Below are 18,262 nucleotides of genomic sequence, written 5' to 3'. Positions count from 1 at the left end.
ATTTTGGCATATCTCATTATTTCACCCAGCCCCATTCTGCTAGATTCCTTTTGGTGTATTCTCCATTAAAATCAAAATTATTTGGTGGCAGATATCATGAAGTACATGCTCCCAGTATGTCACAGCTACAGAGAGAGTGATGGTTGTCCTCATACAAAAGGATAGATCCCCAGGAGGATGTATGCTGGTTTGGAGAGGCAGTATCCTATACAATAAAAGCATAATATGCAAATTGCCCACTCTACCAGGAGGTCTTCTGGGAGTTTAATGAGGGGCAGGGCCGGCCGGGGGAAGGGAGGGAGATCCCAGCCAGCAGCCAGCAGCCACTAGGGACCCTACCAGTGCATGAATTTTGTGCACTGGGCCTCTAGTCCTATGTAATAAAAGGCTAATATGCAAATTGACCGAACAGCAGAATGACTGGTAACTTGACATGCACTGACCACTAGGAGGCAGACACTCAATGCAGGAGCTGCCCCCTGGTGGTCAATGTACTCTCACAGGGGGAGCGCAGTGGTGGTGACAGGAGCCTCTCCTGCCTCTGCAGCAGTGCTAGGAATGTCCAACTGATGGCTTAGGCCCGCTCCCTCCCCAAGGGGAGCGGGCCTAAGCCATCAGTCAGACATCCCCTGAGGGCTCCTGGACTGCAAGAGGTCACAGGCCAGGCTGAGGAACGCCCCCCCCCCCAGTGCAATAATTTCATGCACCGAGCCTCTAGTCTTAGATATAATATAGCATAGATTTTAGACTCACTGGATCTGGCTTTCAATCTGGTTTTGAACCTTCAAGATATTACTTATCCTCTCTGAGTCTTAATTTTTTCAGATGCAAAACAAGAGATAACCATGGGCATCCCCAAACTTCCTCCTCTGATGTCTCAGAAACCGTTACTCTCTTATTGAGGTCTAGGATTGCCCCTCCACCCTGCAGATGGAGAATGCCTATAAAAGAAAAGTGATATGAATATAGATTTCACCTTTATTGCAAGAACTTAATTTTCTTAAGTTTCTACCTGCTTTTGGTCGCTCTCTAATGCCTTTCAACTGCGTATGTTTTCCCCCAACATTATGCCTAGAGCTTACCAATGTTATTAGCAGGAGATTTAGTTCCATATAAACTTTTTTAAACCTAATAGAAGCTGGAAGTCTATATTCTGAAGATTCTCTCTCCTAAGTATCTTTTGAATCTTTTTATCTTTATCTTCACTACCTCTCCTGGAGAACCTGTTCATTTTCTATGAGGATTGATATATAATCACCTCCATGTTTGTTCTACCTGGAAGAGTCTTAATCCCCTGCTTAAAACCACATACAACACCTTCCCATTGGTTTCTGCTTAAACTCCAAGCTCCTTTAATTGGCTGAAAAGGTTCATATTACTTGGTCCTGCCATAAACCCCTTGATCATTTGCCATAAACCCTTTGATCACTACATTCCAGCCAAAGTAAACTCCTTTAAATTTCATAGAATATGCCATGAGCTCCTGATACTTGAATTTTCAGTGTTCCCTCTGCCTGGAACATTATTCCTCCTGCTTTTCATTTGACTAATATCATATCATTTCTTAGGCCTTTACTTTTTCTGTTATACTTTCTCATAGACCATTTATATTAGGCTGGGGTACCTGTTCTGTATTTCTACAGTACCCATACTCCCTTCATCATTTCACTTACAAATGCTATTGAAACTTTTGCTTATTTTGTCTAATAATCTGTAAACTCTAGGAAATCATGGAGAGTATCTTCTCATCAGTATTATACAGTGATTTGCATAGTACTCGATCTCTAATTAATTAAAGCACAATAATTGCTTAATACAATAATAAATTAATGACTAAAACTTATTTAAAATACAACCTGATCCTATTCATTATTAATTTCATAACTTAAATTGCAAGGGCCAACTGCTGAGCAGCTCATTTATTAGTTCTCCCCAAATCATAAGACATAAAAATGCTACCAACAGGCTTTGAATATCACAGCAAATTCTATTAAAAATTATGTATATTTGATATATCTTAAAAACAAACAATTTTAAACATTTGACTTCTATGAAGTCCAATTATTATAAAAATATTTTTATGGCTGATACAAAAGTTCCCTTGTTCAAATCAAATGTATAACCTTTTTGAATATATAGTTATTATTTCAAATATATAACATTAAAGGACTAACTTTCTTATACAGTGTAGCCTTTTGTCCAAATGGGCTAGAATGTAACCTTTTTTATATAAAAAGTTTTTTAAATAAGATTATATAACTATTTAAAATTTCTACAACCCTTTCATGATTCACCAAGTGTATTTTTCCTTAATTCATTTCATGTTACTTGTACAATCTGATTAGGAACTAATTTTGCATTCCAGTTACACAGTTTACTAGATTTGTGATCTTAGAAAATTAACTTCCTAAGCCAAATTTTCCTCATCTGTAAAATAAGGATAACTGCCTAGCTTATCCCATAGGGCTACTATGAATACATACATATACATGTATTTCACATAAAGCATTTGTCAGCGTCTAACACATAGCATTTTGGCAATGTTACCTTAAAAAATGTAAAGCTTCTCGGACATTTTCTAATTATGTGGATCCTTTAGGATTTAGTGTAATTAGAATATTTACTAAATACAGAAAGCTTCTTATATTTTGATAATTCAAAGTGGACCATGAATATGGAGATCAAGTGCATACATAAAGGGGATCCACAGTTCAAGACCAAGACCTTTGATTTTCACACACTGCCATATAGAAAACATCATTTCTATTTAAATTGTTAACCTATGAGGCAAACAAGGAAAAATGTTGTTATTGTTATCTTAATGCTCAGTTGGGTTGCTTTAAAAGGTTTAGAGATTCATCCAAATTAAGTAAGTGGAGGGGTGTGATTCAGATCCTGGATGACTGCAGGCCACTGTCTTAGCCTCGGCCTGAGGAGCATACCTCAGGGGAAACCGGCTCCTCAGGGGGATCCACAGGGGGTGTTGAAACAGCTCTGGGTAACAGTCTGGGTAGCAGTTCTGTAAACCATGTTTTGTATCAAAATCGTAAGTCCTATTCGAACAGTTTAGAAAAAAATGTAAAGTGTATAGCATAGGAGGAGGTCATTAATATTTCAAGGTTTTGTATTTACCAGTTTTAGGTGAAATTTGAGAAAAGAAATTTTTTGCTGAGGGAAAGGGGAATTTTGGAATTGGCTACATATAATATGGCAATTTCCATCAGGTGAGCCATATAAAAAATATCAAATTATTAATAGAATTTGGTGTAAAATTTATGCTGAAAAAAAATATGTCTTATAAGTGTGGAAACAGTTAACAAACAGGGCTTCTCAGCTGTTAGCTTTTGGGCTGTAAGATATGGAATAACTGATAAAGAACACCAGGAACTCTCCAAAGACATTTTGAAGAGCACAATTTTTTAAATTCAATAGGTATTTGTTAAGCACACACGTGGTGCCAGTTAAGCCAGGCCCATTCCAGAGAACACTACAGTGGGCACGGGCTACGACCTGCCATGACTCTGGCCCTTGCTGACTCTGGGCATGAGAATTCTATGGCCACTTTCCTTGTCAGCAGGTGGGGGTCAAGTGTGCCATAGAGATCGGGAAACTGACAGCCACTCAGATTCTACAACATGGCCACAGAGGACTGCAATTCTTTTGCAGGAATCCACAGTCACTATGGTCATTTCTAGTTGAATATATAACATTTACACAGGCTTCAAAATGAATTCAAAATTTGTATCCACTCTCTTAGAGGAAAGATATCACAAACTTTTTAAAGTAAAAATTCCTCTTTAGTATTGACAGGCATGCAAATCTATTACTGTTTAGCTATTTCATAGTTTTCGATATACACACATACACACAGTGAGCATGCCCAAAGACTGTGCATGCATTCAATTTCTACAAACTTTGTCAGCCACAAAATGTGGAGCAAGGTATTTCTGCTCTCTTTTTGAATAGTCAGCTAATCCACTGCTAAGGCTTCCCATATGTGGCTTAAAATGTGAATTCCCCTACCACTAATTCTAATCCTTTCCTGAGATTAGGACGGTGGATTGTGTGGGGTGTATGTTTCCCACTAATTGCTAAACCTGTTCCGGTAGGTAGTCTCTTCCCTGTTTACCACCCAATCTGAGAGTCTTGTTATTGAAAGGCTACAGAGAGGTCATCTAACAAAATCCATTGGCCATACAAAAGTTCCCTCAGCTATACCTCTTAGCCTGTGGTCATTCAACCTCCTCTTGAATATCTGCAGAGATATGTGTTTTAACTTTTAACAAGTTTTTCCTTACAGATTATTTTTTAATATCTTGATATACTAATTTTTACTTCTGCATTTTGCATCCCCATATATAGCCCTCTTTCATACACTAGCCAGTGGTCGGCAAACTCAGTCAACAGAGCCAAATATCAACAGTACAACGATTGGAATTTCTTTTGAGAGCCAAATTTTTTAAACTTAAACTATATAGGTAGGTACATTGTTATTAACTTAATTAGGGTACTCCTAAGGTTTAGGAAGAGCCACACTCAAGGGACCAAAGAGCCGCATGTGGCTCGCGAGCTGCAGTTTGCCTACCACGGAGCTAGCCTGTCCAGCTTCTGAAGGCCATGCACAACCCCTTCCCAGGCCACACGTCCTGGTTGCTCTTCCTTGGCTTACCCTTGTGCTCTGAAGGACAACCATCTTCCGGAGGCTTTGCAGAGGGGATTTCTGTTTATAAGCTGCTAGCCACGTTAATTAGGATGAACACAGGAAAGTAACAACAGCTTAATTCATCCAGAATTGCAGCTTGTGAGACAGTGGTGGTGGGCTGTGTGGAGGGTGAAGTTAAATCACCAACCAGAAAGAATGATTCATTTTTCCTGATACTGCTTGTTGTAAAAATTCCCCTATATATATTCAAATTTAACTAACACATTAAGCAAACTACTACATGGTTCCAATTACTATGTAAGGTGCTTTCATATACCTTTATATCATTGAGGAACCTAATTATCTGAGAAACTTTGAGCACTTGTGGCAAGAGGTCTGATTTATTCAAAGCTTCAGCTTGGATGCTGATAAAACCATCATTTATTGTCAGACACCAAGATAAGTGCCTTTAAACATTTCATTTCACTTAATTCCCAATTCCAGAGATAATTATCTTTATCTTCACTTTAAAAATAAGAAAACTGAGAGTCTGACTTGCCTGCTTACAGCTAACAAAGAAGAAAATATAAAAACATAAGTACAGATCTGTCAGATCTACAGCTCTTCCTTTCATTTAGCTTAGAGCAGTGGTTCTCAACCTTGGCTGCACAGTAGAATCACTTGGGAATCTTTTTAAAATCCTGATTTCTGGGCCTCATCCTCTGAGATTTTAAAAAGATTTAAAAAAGGATTTTAAAAAGATTCCCAGGTGATTCTAATGTGCAGCCAAGGTTGAGAACCACTGGCTTAGAGGTATCCATGGCTGACATCTTCATTATTTCTGCTTCCTCCTAATAGGTAGACTTTCAATAACAGGATAACTACAGCTTTATGCAACCTGCTAGTTTAATCAGGACCGCCTGTGGGCAAACACAAATAGAAACTAAAGAATAGGAAAGCCAAAAGTTCTCATTCAAAAGACAAATACTGTCTGATCTTTCTTTTATGTGAACTCTAAGGAAAACCAAACTCATAGGAATGCAGAGTAGATTGATGGTTGCAGAGGCTTTGGGTGATGGTGGTCAAAGGGTACGAACTTCTATTATAAAATGAGTAAGTTCTGTGGACCTAATGTAGAGCACTGTGACTACAGTTAATAATATGGTATTGTATATTTGAAAATTGGTGAGTTAATTCTTAAGTGGATGTGCTAACCAACCTTATTGTGATAATCATTTCACATACACACACACACACACACAAAAATATATATATATTAAACTTATTCAATGTTATATTTCAAATAAATCTCAACAAAGCTGGAAAAATATTACATAGTTTAAAAGTTTAATATATGAAACTATTATTTTTTAAACCCTGTTTCAGTTGTGTACACTCATTTATGACATATAATGTATTTCTAAACTGTGCACTGCACTTTAAAAGACTTGGAAATCTTCAGAATATGAGGAAGATGAATTGGAGAGGGAAAATATTGGAGACAGGGAATCTATTTAAGAGGCTATTCATATAGTACAGAAAAGAATGAGGAACTAAATGAAGGAAATAGCAAATAGGATGGAAGAGACTGATTCCAGGAATATGCAGGAAGGGAAAATTTAATTACCATTAGATGCCAAAGGGATGGGACAAGGAAAGTACAGGGTGAGCTTCAGATTTCTGACGTGGGTGAAAAAGCAATTGGTGACCATCTGCTGTAGGATTAAATAAAAGCCAGGAGCAGATTTGGAGTGAAAAATAATAAGCTCAATTTTCAATTATACCCACCAGACATCTAAATGGAATATGCAGTTGAATAAAGACTTCCAGCTGAAGACAGGTTAGGAAGTCAGAAGTAGACATTATTATTCAGGCCAAGTACACACTAAAAAGATAAGAGAGCATGAGAAATGAATTGAGAAGAAAGAATCATCAAAGACTTAAGGTAGCTATCAGGAAAGTTGAAAAGAAGCAAGAGAAGAGTGATTTTAAGAAGCCAAGAAAAAGAAAAACAAGCTTCCAGATGGTAGCAGTTGCCACTATAAAATGCCAAGAAATACCAATACCATGAAGACAGAAAAGCATTTGTTAAAACAATTTCAGATAAGCAGAAGAAATTGGAACACGGTTTGTAAGATAAGGAAGTGAATAGTATGTTATGCACACACACTCGAACACACATACACACATTCACACACACACACACTTATTAGGCCCGGGCCCTGGGAAATCTACTCTAACCCTAGATTGGTCAAAATTAAAGCTGATTCAACATAATACCAGGTTTAATAAATTAGGTTTCCAATTGAAGCTGCTTTCTTTAAACCAGTGAGATAAGATTGAATTTTCAGTTACAGGTAAAGAAAGTTTGTGTCTCTGGGTTTGCACTGGTTTTTCTAACCTGCTACAATGATAATATAAAGGACTAAAGAATAATGTGAGTTTCAGAACAAAATTGCATGTGTTTCATTCTTACCATAAATGCAGAATCAATAATTATGATACCTTAGACCTGTTACTAGAATTTCTAGAATTCTCTATTCCTTAGTCTCTTTTCTGTAAAATGGGGTGATATTGATAATAGCACTTTGCTCTAAGTGTTGTTGGTTGTTTTGTTTTGTTTTTTAAAGAATAGTTTATTGATTTTTAGAGACAGAGGAAGGGAGAACAGAGAAATATACAGGAGAGTGTAACATTGATCAACTCCCTCCTACATGCTCCTCCTACCGGGGATCAAGCCCACAACTTAGGCATGTGCCCTGACAGGGAATAGAACCAACAACCTCGTGGTACACAGAACAATACCCAACCAACTGATCCACACCATCCAGGGCAGGGCTGGTTGTTTTAAGGAAGAAATAATATAATATATATAAAGTGCTTAGTTTGTGCTTCAGCACTTAAAGTTCTCAAGAAATGTAAGTTGTCATTACTTTTCTGAGATCTCTTGAAAAAACAATTCCTAGGAAGGAAAAATGAAACATTGATGCATTATTACAATTTGGATCTTATAAGCTAGGCTAAAATAGAAATTGACCTCAAGGATTCAATAGTCTTGAAGGGTCTCAAGAAGATAGTAAAAAGTCACGTTTTATGATTTGACTATACAGTATTGCACACATATTTAAGGTGATTCTTGAATTTTAGTCCTACAGCTGATGGTTATATCCTTTCTATTAACTAAACCTTTAATTGAAAAATAGATTACAGCTTTTCATAAGGTAACCACAATGCTCTGATGATCCCAAATATGGTCCATTGCTCTGAGAAGCTCTAGCCCGGCTTGCCAAAACATATGAGCTGAAAGCAGAATCATGCAAAAGGTTTCATCCCATTTTTAACATTTTTCATCCCATTTTTGACATTCTTAAAATTATGACACTACCAAAAATTGTTTGCTAATCCTAATATATAAAAAGCCAGGGGACGTCAAGACCTAAACAACCGGGTGGACGACCCAACAGCAGGCTGCTGGCGGGAGGCCCAGAGGGAGAGGCAGGGCCTGATCAGTCAGCAGCTGTCAGTGGAGCATTCTGGATTTCCCAGAGGAGCCAATGGCTGCCTAGGAGGTGGAGCTATTGAGGCTGACTGGTATAGAAACTGACCAATCAGAACCTAATCTGGGTGAACTACAAAGGCAGAACCTAAGGTGGGGGCTAAGAAGGGGTTTTAAGGGCAACAGCTGTTTGGTGTAAAGTGTAAGAAAGTGGTTCAATTTTTTAATAACCAGTCTGGCAGTATAGAGCATATGGCTGACTATCAGTCCAGATATAGGGGTAATGTATTTTTGTCTGCCCAAAAGCAGTATCTCCTGCTGAAAAAGGCTTCCCCCACCCCATTTAAGCAATCCTATCCTATATAATCTATCTAAACTAATAAAAGGATAATATGCTAATTAGACTGGGTCAACCGGCCATTTTCCAGACGTCCAACTTCCTTCCGGACAAAGCCATGGTGGTGGGGGCTGATGCAGAGGCAGTTAGGGGTGAGATCAGGCTGGCAGGCGAGAGCAGTTGGGGATGAGATCAGGCTGGCAGGGGGTTAGGGGTGATCAGGCTGGCAGGGGAGGGCAATTAGGGGTGACAAGGCCTACAGGGTAGGGCCATTGGGGGCAACCAGGCTGGCAGGGGAGGGCAGTTGGGGGCATTAGGCAGGCAGGCAGGTGAGTGGTCAAGAGCCAGTGGTCCTGGATTGTGAGAGGGATGTCCGAGAGGTCCCAGATTGGTGAGGGTGCAGGCCAGGCTGAGGGAAACCCCTCCTCCCAGTGCATGAATTTCGTGCACCAGGCCTCTAGTAGATTATAATCATTCCCAATAGGATACTTAGAAAATAAATTTTTAATTAGGGAAATTAAAGAAAAAATTTAAGTAAGAGCAGAGGCAACATTATGTGAAGTGAAAAGTTTTCAATATACAGGATACACTCAATTTCCAAAAAACCACAAATAGATATAATTGGTAGTCACTCAACCAAAGTTTCAATGAAACTGTAAATGTTGGTTATTCCCCAATTTCAACACATTGTGATGGTTGATTACTCAATAGAGTCCTAACTGATCCCAGGGAGAGGCCTTCAAGCCACAGACTTCATTCCACTTACTTCTGAGTGTATAAAACAGCTGTAATATCTCAGGGCCAGTCATTTTCCATTTCCTACAGTGGCATTATAGAGAAGAAACTGACCGGAGAGTCTGAGGTAAGAAAAGTCTTACATACCATTGTAAACTAAGATATATAATTTATATAGAAAAATATAGATACACACATATCCTGTAAACTGCCACAGGTAAAATTATTGATACTGTCATGTAATGGTTACTTGGGGATTTGTAATCTACGTAATTAGACAATCATTTAAAGTAAAACTTTTTCTTAAAATCTTCACCCAGCCATAGTAAGTGCATATTTTAGAATGACCACAAATAAATCTTTTTGGGGATGGAGGGCTGGCTGGGTGGCACACTGAGATGGTTACAGAGTGAGGCTCATCATTTTGAATTGCATGGGTCTCAATGCAATACCAGGAAACATGCAATACCAGATATTCTCTAAAGTATGCACAACCGCCGCTTTATTTGTAGCCTCCTGTTTTACCTTTAAAATGTTCTGTATTTACATTCCAGTTTGTGACCTATCATGCTGATTTTAACATAAAATTACTTGAGGGTTTTCTTATAAATTCTTGTATAAAATTGATGCTCCAGGAAGATACTTCTAATGTTTTCAGAGACATACATCCATATACTCCTCTGGGTGCTGCAGCTTGAGAAGTAGTTGGTAATTAAGCTATGTCCTGACTACAAGATACGATCTAGAATTCTGGGATGTGGCTTATTTACCCTTTGCTTAATGTGGTTTTGAATAATTCTTGAAACCTTGAATATCTTACTGTTGTAAATGCTCAGCTTGAAAACTATCTTCTCTAAAATTGTCTCCTGAATTTTTTTCTCTTTTATCTTCTATCTGCTCTCAATTTTTGTGATTTCTACGTATAGTGTTTGTGACACATTACCTCACATTATAAAAATATCTGTGTCTGTCTTTCCTTACTGTCTGCCAGATGGCAGAAATCATGCTTGATCATTAGATCCCTGATAGCACCTAACACAATGCTTTGCACATAGTTAAACTATGTGTGAATATGTGTATGTCTGTGAGGAGCATACGTGTGTGTGTGTGTTGTATACATATAACATTTTTACTGTTAATTGCCTTTACTGCCAGTCTTCCTATAGAATTCTGAACTGGATAATTTTGTCACCATCATAACATAATCTGTGTTTTTTTTAATCCCAATTTGAGTTTTGATCTATATGATAAACAATGAAGACAATATGGCCATTACTTAAAGACAATATGATTAGATCTTGAGTACATATTTTTCTGTTACATTTTATTCTTCAGTCTCATAAATATGTAGGAAGCATTAAGAGGTGATAAAATCCCCCTAGAACAGCCGTGGGCAAACTACGGCCCACGCCGAATCCGGCCCGTTTGAAATGAATAAAACTAAAAAAAAAAAAGACCGTACCCTTTTATGTAATGATGTTTACCTTGAATTTATATTAGTTCACACAAACACTCCATCCATGCTTTTGTTCCGGCCCTCCGGTCCAGTTTAAGAACCCATTGTGGCCCTCGAGTCAAAAAGTTTGCCCACCCCTGCCCTAGAATCTCAATTAAGCACCTCAAAGCCACCCCAAAATAATAATAGTGACTTAGATAATTGACATGTTCCTTAATGCAAAACTTTAAATAATCTTTAGAAAACTTTGTAATGTAAAGACCTAAAATAGTGTGCTTACTAAGGTCCCTGAAAGCAGAAACTTTCTCACATCTATATATGCCTGACATTAGAACAGTGTCTGACACTTGCTTGGTGCTCAAGAAATACTTCATGAGCAAATAAATGAATACATATGAGGGCAACCTGAAGAAAAGTGCCCCAGTCAACCCCTCTTTCCAACTTGATTGCCTCCCCACCCCTAATATCTAGTTCTACTGTAGCTGCACCATGACAAAGGAGTGGATTAAAGCCCTGGCCAGTGTGACTCAGTTGTTTGGAGTGTCGTCCCATACACCAAAAGGTGGCAGGTTAAAAACACAGCTGATTGATGTTTCTCTCTCTCTCTCTCTCTCTCTCTCTCTCACTCTCACTCTCCTTTTCTTTTTATTGGACACAATAAAAAGGCTTGGGGAATAAGGTGGAAGGGGGCAGGAGTGGAGTGGGGGGTCAATAGGGGAAAAGGGGGATATCTGTAATACTTGCAACAATAAAGATAAATTTAAAAAATAAAAATAAACAAATAAAATGGTGAATTAAAAGAAGGGGGTTAATGACTAGTGGTAGCATCAATTAGGGGAAATTACCCACTCATGTTTGAAGTCAAGTAATAGATATATGTTTACTGTATTAGTGACAAAATTTTTTAAATGCTGAAGATTCTGTTTTATTGTCCAAATCTCTATTAAATATGTGATTGATTAAATATTTAATTGAACTCAGTTTTCTCAAATATTTTTAGCAACCATAACTAATATATTAATTATAACACAGTATCATAAGATAAAGAGTTTACAATTAAAATTAAAATAAAACAAAATGTCAATAATTAGCCCCTTTAAACACCATGGAATATTTTGGGTTGTCTAGAAACTGATGCAAATAATTCTGTCACCTAAATTAATTTTTTGGTCATTATTATATGGAATGTTGTTTAAACTTCCTGAGGTCTCAAAAATAACTGCTTACCCCCACACTGACATTCTTTTTATAAACTGAGGTATTATTTCATTCCAGAAACTACTTTTATTACTGTGCCCCCACACTGACACTCTTTTTATAAACTGAGGTAATATTTCATTCCAGAAACTACTTTTATTACTGTGTTCAGATGAAGTATTATCCTCCAATAATATATGAATGTTTGTTTTTAAAATATTTGATGTCATATAGTTATAAAATTATAAAGTAACCTTTGATTTTACCTGGAAAACAATCTTCTTCATTAACAAATAGTTTGAGGCCCCAAGATTATAAAGTGTCTTGACTAACATCAAAGAGCTATTGATAATGCAATATACACTGTAACTGGATCGTTTGATTTTATGCAAACATTTGGTCTTTTTGCTGACTTTTAGGCTATTTCTGCATAAGATGAAAGTTCTTCTTCTGATCACAGCCATCTTGGCAGTCTCTCTTGGTTTCCCTGTAAGTATCCATTCTACACTCCAGAATATTTACCAATTTACTAATTTTTTGTTCTAATCAAGAATCCTAAGATTTTTTTCCCCTCCACACAGTATGCTACTTTATAAACATGCCTGACATCTGTGCTTTTTTGCTATAATCTGTTTACTTCTTTTTTATTTTTTAACATAAACATTATAGTCTAGAAAATATTATAAATCATGTATTATTCACTGCATAGCTCAAGTCCACATAGCCTTGCTACAGTGATGAATTTGAATCATTTAAAATACATATGAATATTTTTTCAGAAAAATAGTTTCTACAATATTTTCTGGATAGGTAAATCCTAGATTTTTTAAAAACAAATACTCAGAGTTAGGTAATAGGTAGTCCATTTCTTTCAAATATATATATTTCAGTTCATGTGCTTCATCCGCATGAGTTGAATTAATTTCATTGTTTGAACTTCAGGTCTCCCAAGATCAGGAAAGAGAACCACGAAGTGTAAGTTATATTTTCTCCTTTTAACATGTAAGATTTCCATGAGAAATATCTGTAACTATGGTTAAAGATACTCCCTTATTCAAACTTCTCAAACTCTAGAGAAATTCTTAAAGAGCTTAGGTATTAGCACTCAACAATGTAGACTTCAGGGATTTGATCTCTGCTTATAAGAATGGAATTACCTGAGCATCGCATGTAACAGTGGGATCCGTATTGAAACATGAACCACTGTGTAGCGAATTGTTATATCTTTTTTTAAAAATATATTTTATTGATTTCTTACAGAGAGGAAGGGAGAGAGATAGAGAGTCAGAAACATCGATGAGAGAGAAACATCGATCAGCTGCCTCCTGCACACCCCCTACTGGGGATGTGCCCGCAACCAAGGTACATGCCCTTGACTGGAATCGAACCTGGGACCTTTCAGTCCGCAGGCTGATGCTCTATTCACTGAGCCAAACCAGTCAGGGCGAATTGTTATATCTTTTTCTAAACTTATCAAGCCTAATGAAGGCTCATAATTGCTCATGCCCCTACTCTGCTTTAACTCTACCAAGTCCATTCCAGGGAAAGATTAATGATAATAATAATAATAATAATAATAATAATAATTCTTACTATTTTCGGTGTTAAATTCACAAAAAAGACTATTTGGGGCTAAACAGTTAATCCAAAAAAATTTAAAGAGGAAAGAAAATTTGAAAAATGGGAGTTTTATTTAGGAATTTGTTTATACTCATAAAAATATTGTTATCTAAAAAGAAGGATGGTGTTTAGGCTAAAACTACACAGTGTTAAGGATACAGAACTTGATAAAGATCTGGATAGAAGATGGACGGGGGAAAGGGGAGAAAGAAGAGATAAAGAGGAGAGTATGTTTAATGCATGATTTGGGTAAAGACCTTGTATAAAGGCAAAGGGAGAAATTTGATGCCCTCTTACCCACCCCCTCTCTCTTGACCTTGTAATTATAGAAGCAATTATCAGAAAAATTTGGCTATGAGTATAAAGATACAAGAACACAAGTTACCACTAAGTAATTTCCTAAAATTATTCAAAATGATGCAAATTAATCAAATCTTTATTCATAGTACATATAGGAAAGGTAAATGATTTTAGAGCTTCTAAAGCCTAAGATCCACATGTTAAAAGACTATTTTATCTCTCCTTGTAAAGAGTAAAACAAGCCTTTTAATTTCTTTTGTTCAACAGGTGAGCGGGAGCAACGAATCACCCGCACTGTATTATGTGCCTCCTTACCGATATCCATTTGGCCGATATCCACCATTCCCATACCAAGTATACCCATGGTTTAGATATTACTACTTCCCTGTTCCAATACCTCTGCCTGACCCTACACCTATTAGTGGACAGTAAACAAAAAAGTGTCCCAGTGCAATTTAAGATGAAATGAGTGGTAAGTATACAAAGTATAAAGCATGTATTTTTTTAAGTTTGTTGTCTGTGGATTGGAATGCATCATTCCATGAAAAATAAAATTACAAATTTGTTATTGTTGTTGTTAATCCTCACCCGAGAAAAATTTTCTACTGACTTTTAGGGAGAGTGTAAGAGAAAGGGAAAGACAGAGAGAAAGATCGATGTGAGAGAAACACATTGGTTGCCTTCTTCACAAACCCCGACTAGGGCCCAGGCCGGGAGGAGCCTGCAACCAAGGTACATGGCTTTCACCAGAGTCGAACCCTGGACCCTTTGGTCCATAGGCCGACGCTCTATTCACTGAGCCAAACTGGCCAGGGCTAAAATTACCATTTTTAAACTTAGCCACACTACTGAGTTACCATTTGTTTCGATTTTTTTTTTTCTCTGATAGAGATTGTTAGGGTGTCTACTCAGAGGTACGTACAGGTGTCCTTCCATGATCCAATCAACATAGTAGTTTAAACCCCTCATTTTCTGTGATGTAATAGAAACAAACAACTTCTTATTAAAATATTTTTACAAAATATTTTTAACATTTTTCTATTATAATCAACATCTGTGTATGTTGGGGCTGAATCAGAAGGCTAAAGAAGGCAAAACTTTAACCAAAGTTCAGATCTTAATAAACGGACTTTTGGATCTAGAATCTTCCGACTACTCCTTAGAAAATTATGTATTTTTCTAATTAATTTTAAAACTGCAAATTTAGTCACATTATTATAAAAATTCTGAAGGCTGAATGTTTGTTATAATAGAGACCCCTATCATCTCATTATATCAAAAAACAAAGTTAATGGTTTGTCAATTACCAGATAAATTGAGGGGAAGTAGACTATATTAAAGATTATATTAGGACCCAGAGGATTATTTTGTTTCCTAGTTTTTAGAAAAACAAAATTCAGCTAATACTGCCTCTAAAAGACTTTTGTCTTCTTTCTTGAATTTACTCAGTGTACCCGAGAAGAAAGTTTTCCAGTTCTTGAATTAGATGTACTTTTGAGACAATATTTGTAATTAAAAAGCAAAAACTTTTCAAGTTAGCAAACCAGTATTACATGAAATGTTGAAAGGTGTTTTTAAAAAGAAGAAGAAGGGGGGAAAAATGAAAGATAAAATGTATAAACATTAAAATGGCAATAAATACATATCAACAATTGAATCTATAAATCAAAATAAACAAATAAGAAATCTAATGAACAAAATAAACTGGTGAATAAAATAGAATCAGAGGCATGGAAACATGGAACAGATGGCAAATCTCAGATGGAAGGGGGAGGGGAGGCAGGAAGAGATTAACCAAAGATCTTACATGTATGTATGCAGTACCCATGGACACAGACAATTGGGTGGTGAAGGCCTGGGGAAGGTTGGGAACCAGTGGAGGAGGGCAATGGTGGGGGGGAGAGGGGAACATCTGTAATACTCAAAACAATAAAGATTTTTTTAAAAAGAAACTGTAAGTTCACAAGCAAATGATCCATTAGGATTAATAACTGTATGCCCATGATTTATTGCAGGTCACTAAAACTGATTGTGAGCCACTTCTTTGAAGAATCAATAATCCTGTTAACAAAAGAAAAATAAATATAATTGAAGTGACATACAGTATTCTCTCATCAATTCTTTACTGGTCCTCTTTTGTTGACATAAAAAAAATACCATGGTTTTCTATTTTCTAAATGTGCATTGACAGGGCCTCGCTGAAGTAGCTCAGGTGAAGAGTGTTAGCCTAAAGATCTAGATGTGCATTACCAGTAATTATGAAAAATAAAATTTAACAAATTTTAATATATACTTCTTGATGATTAAACATTCTAGGAAAAGTATGGGGAGTGGAAGTAACCAAAATCAACCAGCCCTGAAATACCTTGAATGAAAGTCTATTTGGCAGCTTATGCTCTACAGTTGCACTGATTGTATTAATAGAGCCAGAGGTTGATTTAATTTTTTTAAAAAGTATGAGTAATTGAGTCTCAATTACTCAAGTAAATCTGTACTTTATTTACAGTAGGGTATTAAGCTTGATGTATGGGTAAAGGATATCAAAAGCAATCAAGTACTGTCCCTAACTTCAAAAAACTCATAATGATTGAGATCCTAAAAACATTTTTATCATGCTTGTAGGTTACAAAGTCCTTTCTTTGAATCATTATAACATCAAATCTATATATATAAAAGTCTAAGTGACAGAACATATGTCTATTCAACTAACTGGCTGGTACATATGATGCGCACTGGCAATCTAAAAATAAACTGACTTGCGCATGTGCGATACATATAAAGCTCTTGCTGGTGCCAATTGCACGGGTGTGTTTCAATCTGTCATTGTTGATTGTGAATTTGGTTGTTTTGGTTGGCATTCTGAAGCTGAAAGAAAGTGGCATTGTCGACACAATATGAATGAAGACCAACTATTGGCACAACTGTCCCCCTCTGACACTGGCCTCCCATTTAAATTAATTCGAAGACAGTTTCCTGTGATGCCAGCATTTGTGATGACTATTAATAAATCATAAGGACAAACTCTAGACAGAGTAGGAATATTCCTTCCTTAACCCATTTTTGGATATGGTCAGTTATATGTTGCTTTCTCTCTAGTTCAAAGACCATGTGATGTTAAAGTTAAGTTATAAATACTTCATCACAAGGGAAATTAGTCAAGCACTCTGAAAGTGTTTTTATTCTTAATGTGGTATACAGGGAGATATTAGAATAATTTTAATCAGTTTATCAGTCATAGTTTTTATCAATGTTGTTTTTACATCATGTTTTTGTTGTTTTTATATCATGTTTTTATTGTTTTTGTATTATGTTTTTGTTTTTATATCATGTCTTTGTTGTTGTTATATCATGTTGTTATTGTTTATTTACTAATCAATTTATATATTATTTTCATATACATTTTACTAATTTTCTTTCATCTCTGACACTTCTATTGTAGAGAAAGGGTGAATAGTGATATTAAAATATTTCTTCTAATTAATTTCCTTTCAATGTGCACGAATCCATGCACTGGGCCACTAGTCTTTACATAATCACTGTACAGTAATCACATTTCTAATATGGGTAAACTGAAAATCATGAAAGTCCTGTGGACCTATGCAGTCATAGATCAAGTATGTGGCAGAAGAGAAATACAAAACCAGGTCATTCCAATTCCTCGGCCTTTATTTCAGCTGCAGGTCTACTAAAACAACTTCTGAGCCCAGGACTCCATGATGGCAGTGCCAAAGACTAGTTAACTCCATCTTTTTTCACTTTATTTCAGGAGGAAAAATCAAACCCATGCAAAAAAGGGAAACTGCTACCCATCTCCCCCTCTGTTAATGCCTGCCACACTGCCACCAATGTTATCTTTGAAAACACATGCTGACTTATGTTTCTGACTTGCTCCAATGCCTTGGAAGGCTTCTTATTGCCTACTAGAGGCTCGGCACACGAAATCATGTGTGGGTATGGTCCCCAGGCCAGGCCTGTGATCAGGGCCATCTTCCCTGGCTGCTGGCAGCTGGCCCTGCCCCCTGCCGCCACCCACCCTGGTTCCCTGTTCACCATCCAGCAATGGGAGCCTGACGGCCGGGGGAGGGACCAAGAGGTCAGCCGTTCCTGTCTGCTCACCAGCCCCACACCCACCGCTGGTCGCCCTCCGTGTGTGGGGCAATTGGCAGGACGGGGGCCTTGGCCTGGTGTGCCCACATCCCCCGCCACCCACCCCAGGTCTCCGTTCACCATAGGCAATCGTAGCCTGCCGGCCAGGGAAAGGGAGTAAGAGGTGGTCAGTGCACCTCATAGTGACTGGTCAAGTGGTCATTCTGGTCATTCTGCCATTGTGGTCGCTGGACTTTTATTATATAGGATAGTATAAAATCTGCTTTCCTTTGCATGGCATCCAAGGCCTTCTACATACTAACCTCAAGCTTCTTTTCAAACGCCCTGCCATCAGCCCAAGCCTCCCTTACAGCCCCTGCTGTCACACCAGGC

General features: G+C 37.2%; 1 protein-coding gene across 1 annotated transcript; it reads left to right on the top strand.

Annotated features, from left to right (window-relative positions):
- The first annotated feature begins 9,250 nt into the window (after positions 1 to 9,250).
- Positions 9,251 to 15,877, top strand: FDCSP (follicular dendritic cell secreted protein). The gene is made up of 5 exons (XM_070410013.1): positions 9,251 to 9,337; positions 12,283 to 12,352; positions 12,806 to 12,838; positions 14,051 to 14,255; positions 15,799 to 15,877. Exons 2-4 carry the CDS (start codon positions 12,299 to 12,301, stop codon positions 14,213 to 14,215), a joined length of 252 nt encoding a protein of 83 aa, XP_070266114.1. The 5' UTR covers positions 9,251 to 9,337; positions 12,283 to 12,298; the 3' UTR covers positions 14,216 to 14,255; positions 15,799 to 15,877.
- Positions 15,878 to 18,262: the final 2,385 nt, after the last annotated feature.

The sequence above is a fragment of the Myotis yumanensis genome, unplaced genomic scaffold, assembly GCF_028538775.1.
Source record: "Myotis yumanensis isolate MYYU_CA2020_CCGP unplaced genomic scaffold, mMyoYum1.0.hap1 SCAF_1, whole genome shotgun sequence".
Classification (NCBI taxonomy): domain Eukaryota; kingdom Metazoa; phylum Chordata; class Mammalia; order Chiroptera; family Vespertilionidae; genus Myotis; species Myotis yumanensis.
The sequence above is the reverse complement of the archived record's forward strand: the minus strand, read 5'-3'. Positions and strand labels throughout refer to the sequence as shown.

Excerpts from the sequence above, each read along its gene's own strand:
- FDCSP (XM_070410013.1), top strand. The coding sequence starts at position 12,299 with ATGAAAGTTCTTCTTCTGATCACAGCCATCTTGGCAGTCTCTCTTGGT. Across the intron at positions 12,353-12,805 it reads CAGTCTCTCTTGGTTTCCCT|GTCTCCCAAGATCAGGAAAG; the intron begins GTAAGTATCCAT and ends TTTGAACTTCAG. Across the intron at positions 12,839-14,050 it reads AGGAAAGAGAACCACGAAGT|GTGAGCGGGAGCAACGAATC; the intron begins GTAAGTTATATT and ends TTTGTTCAACAG.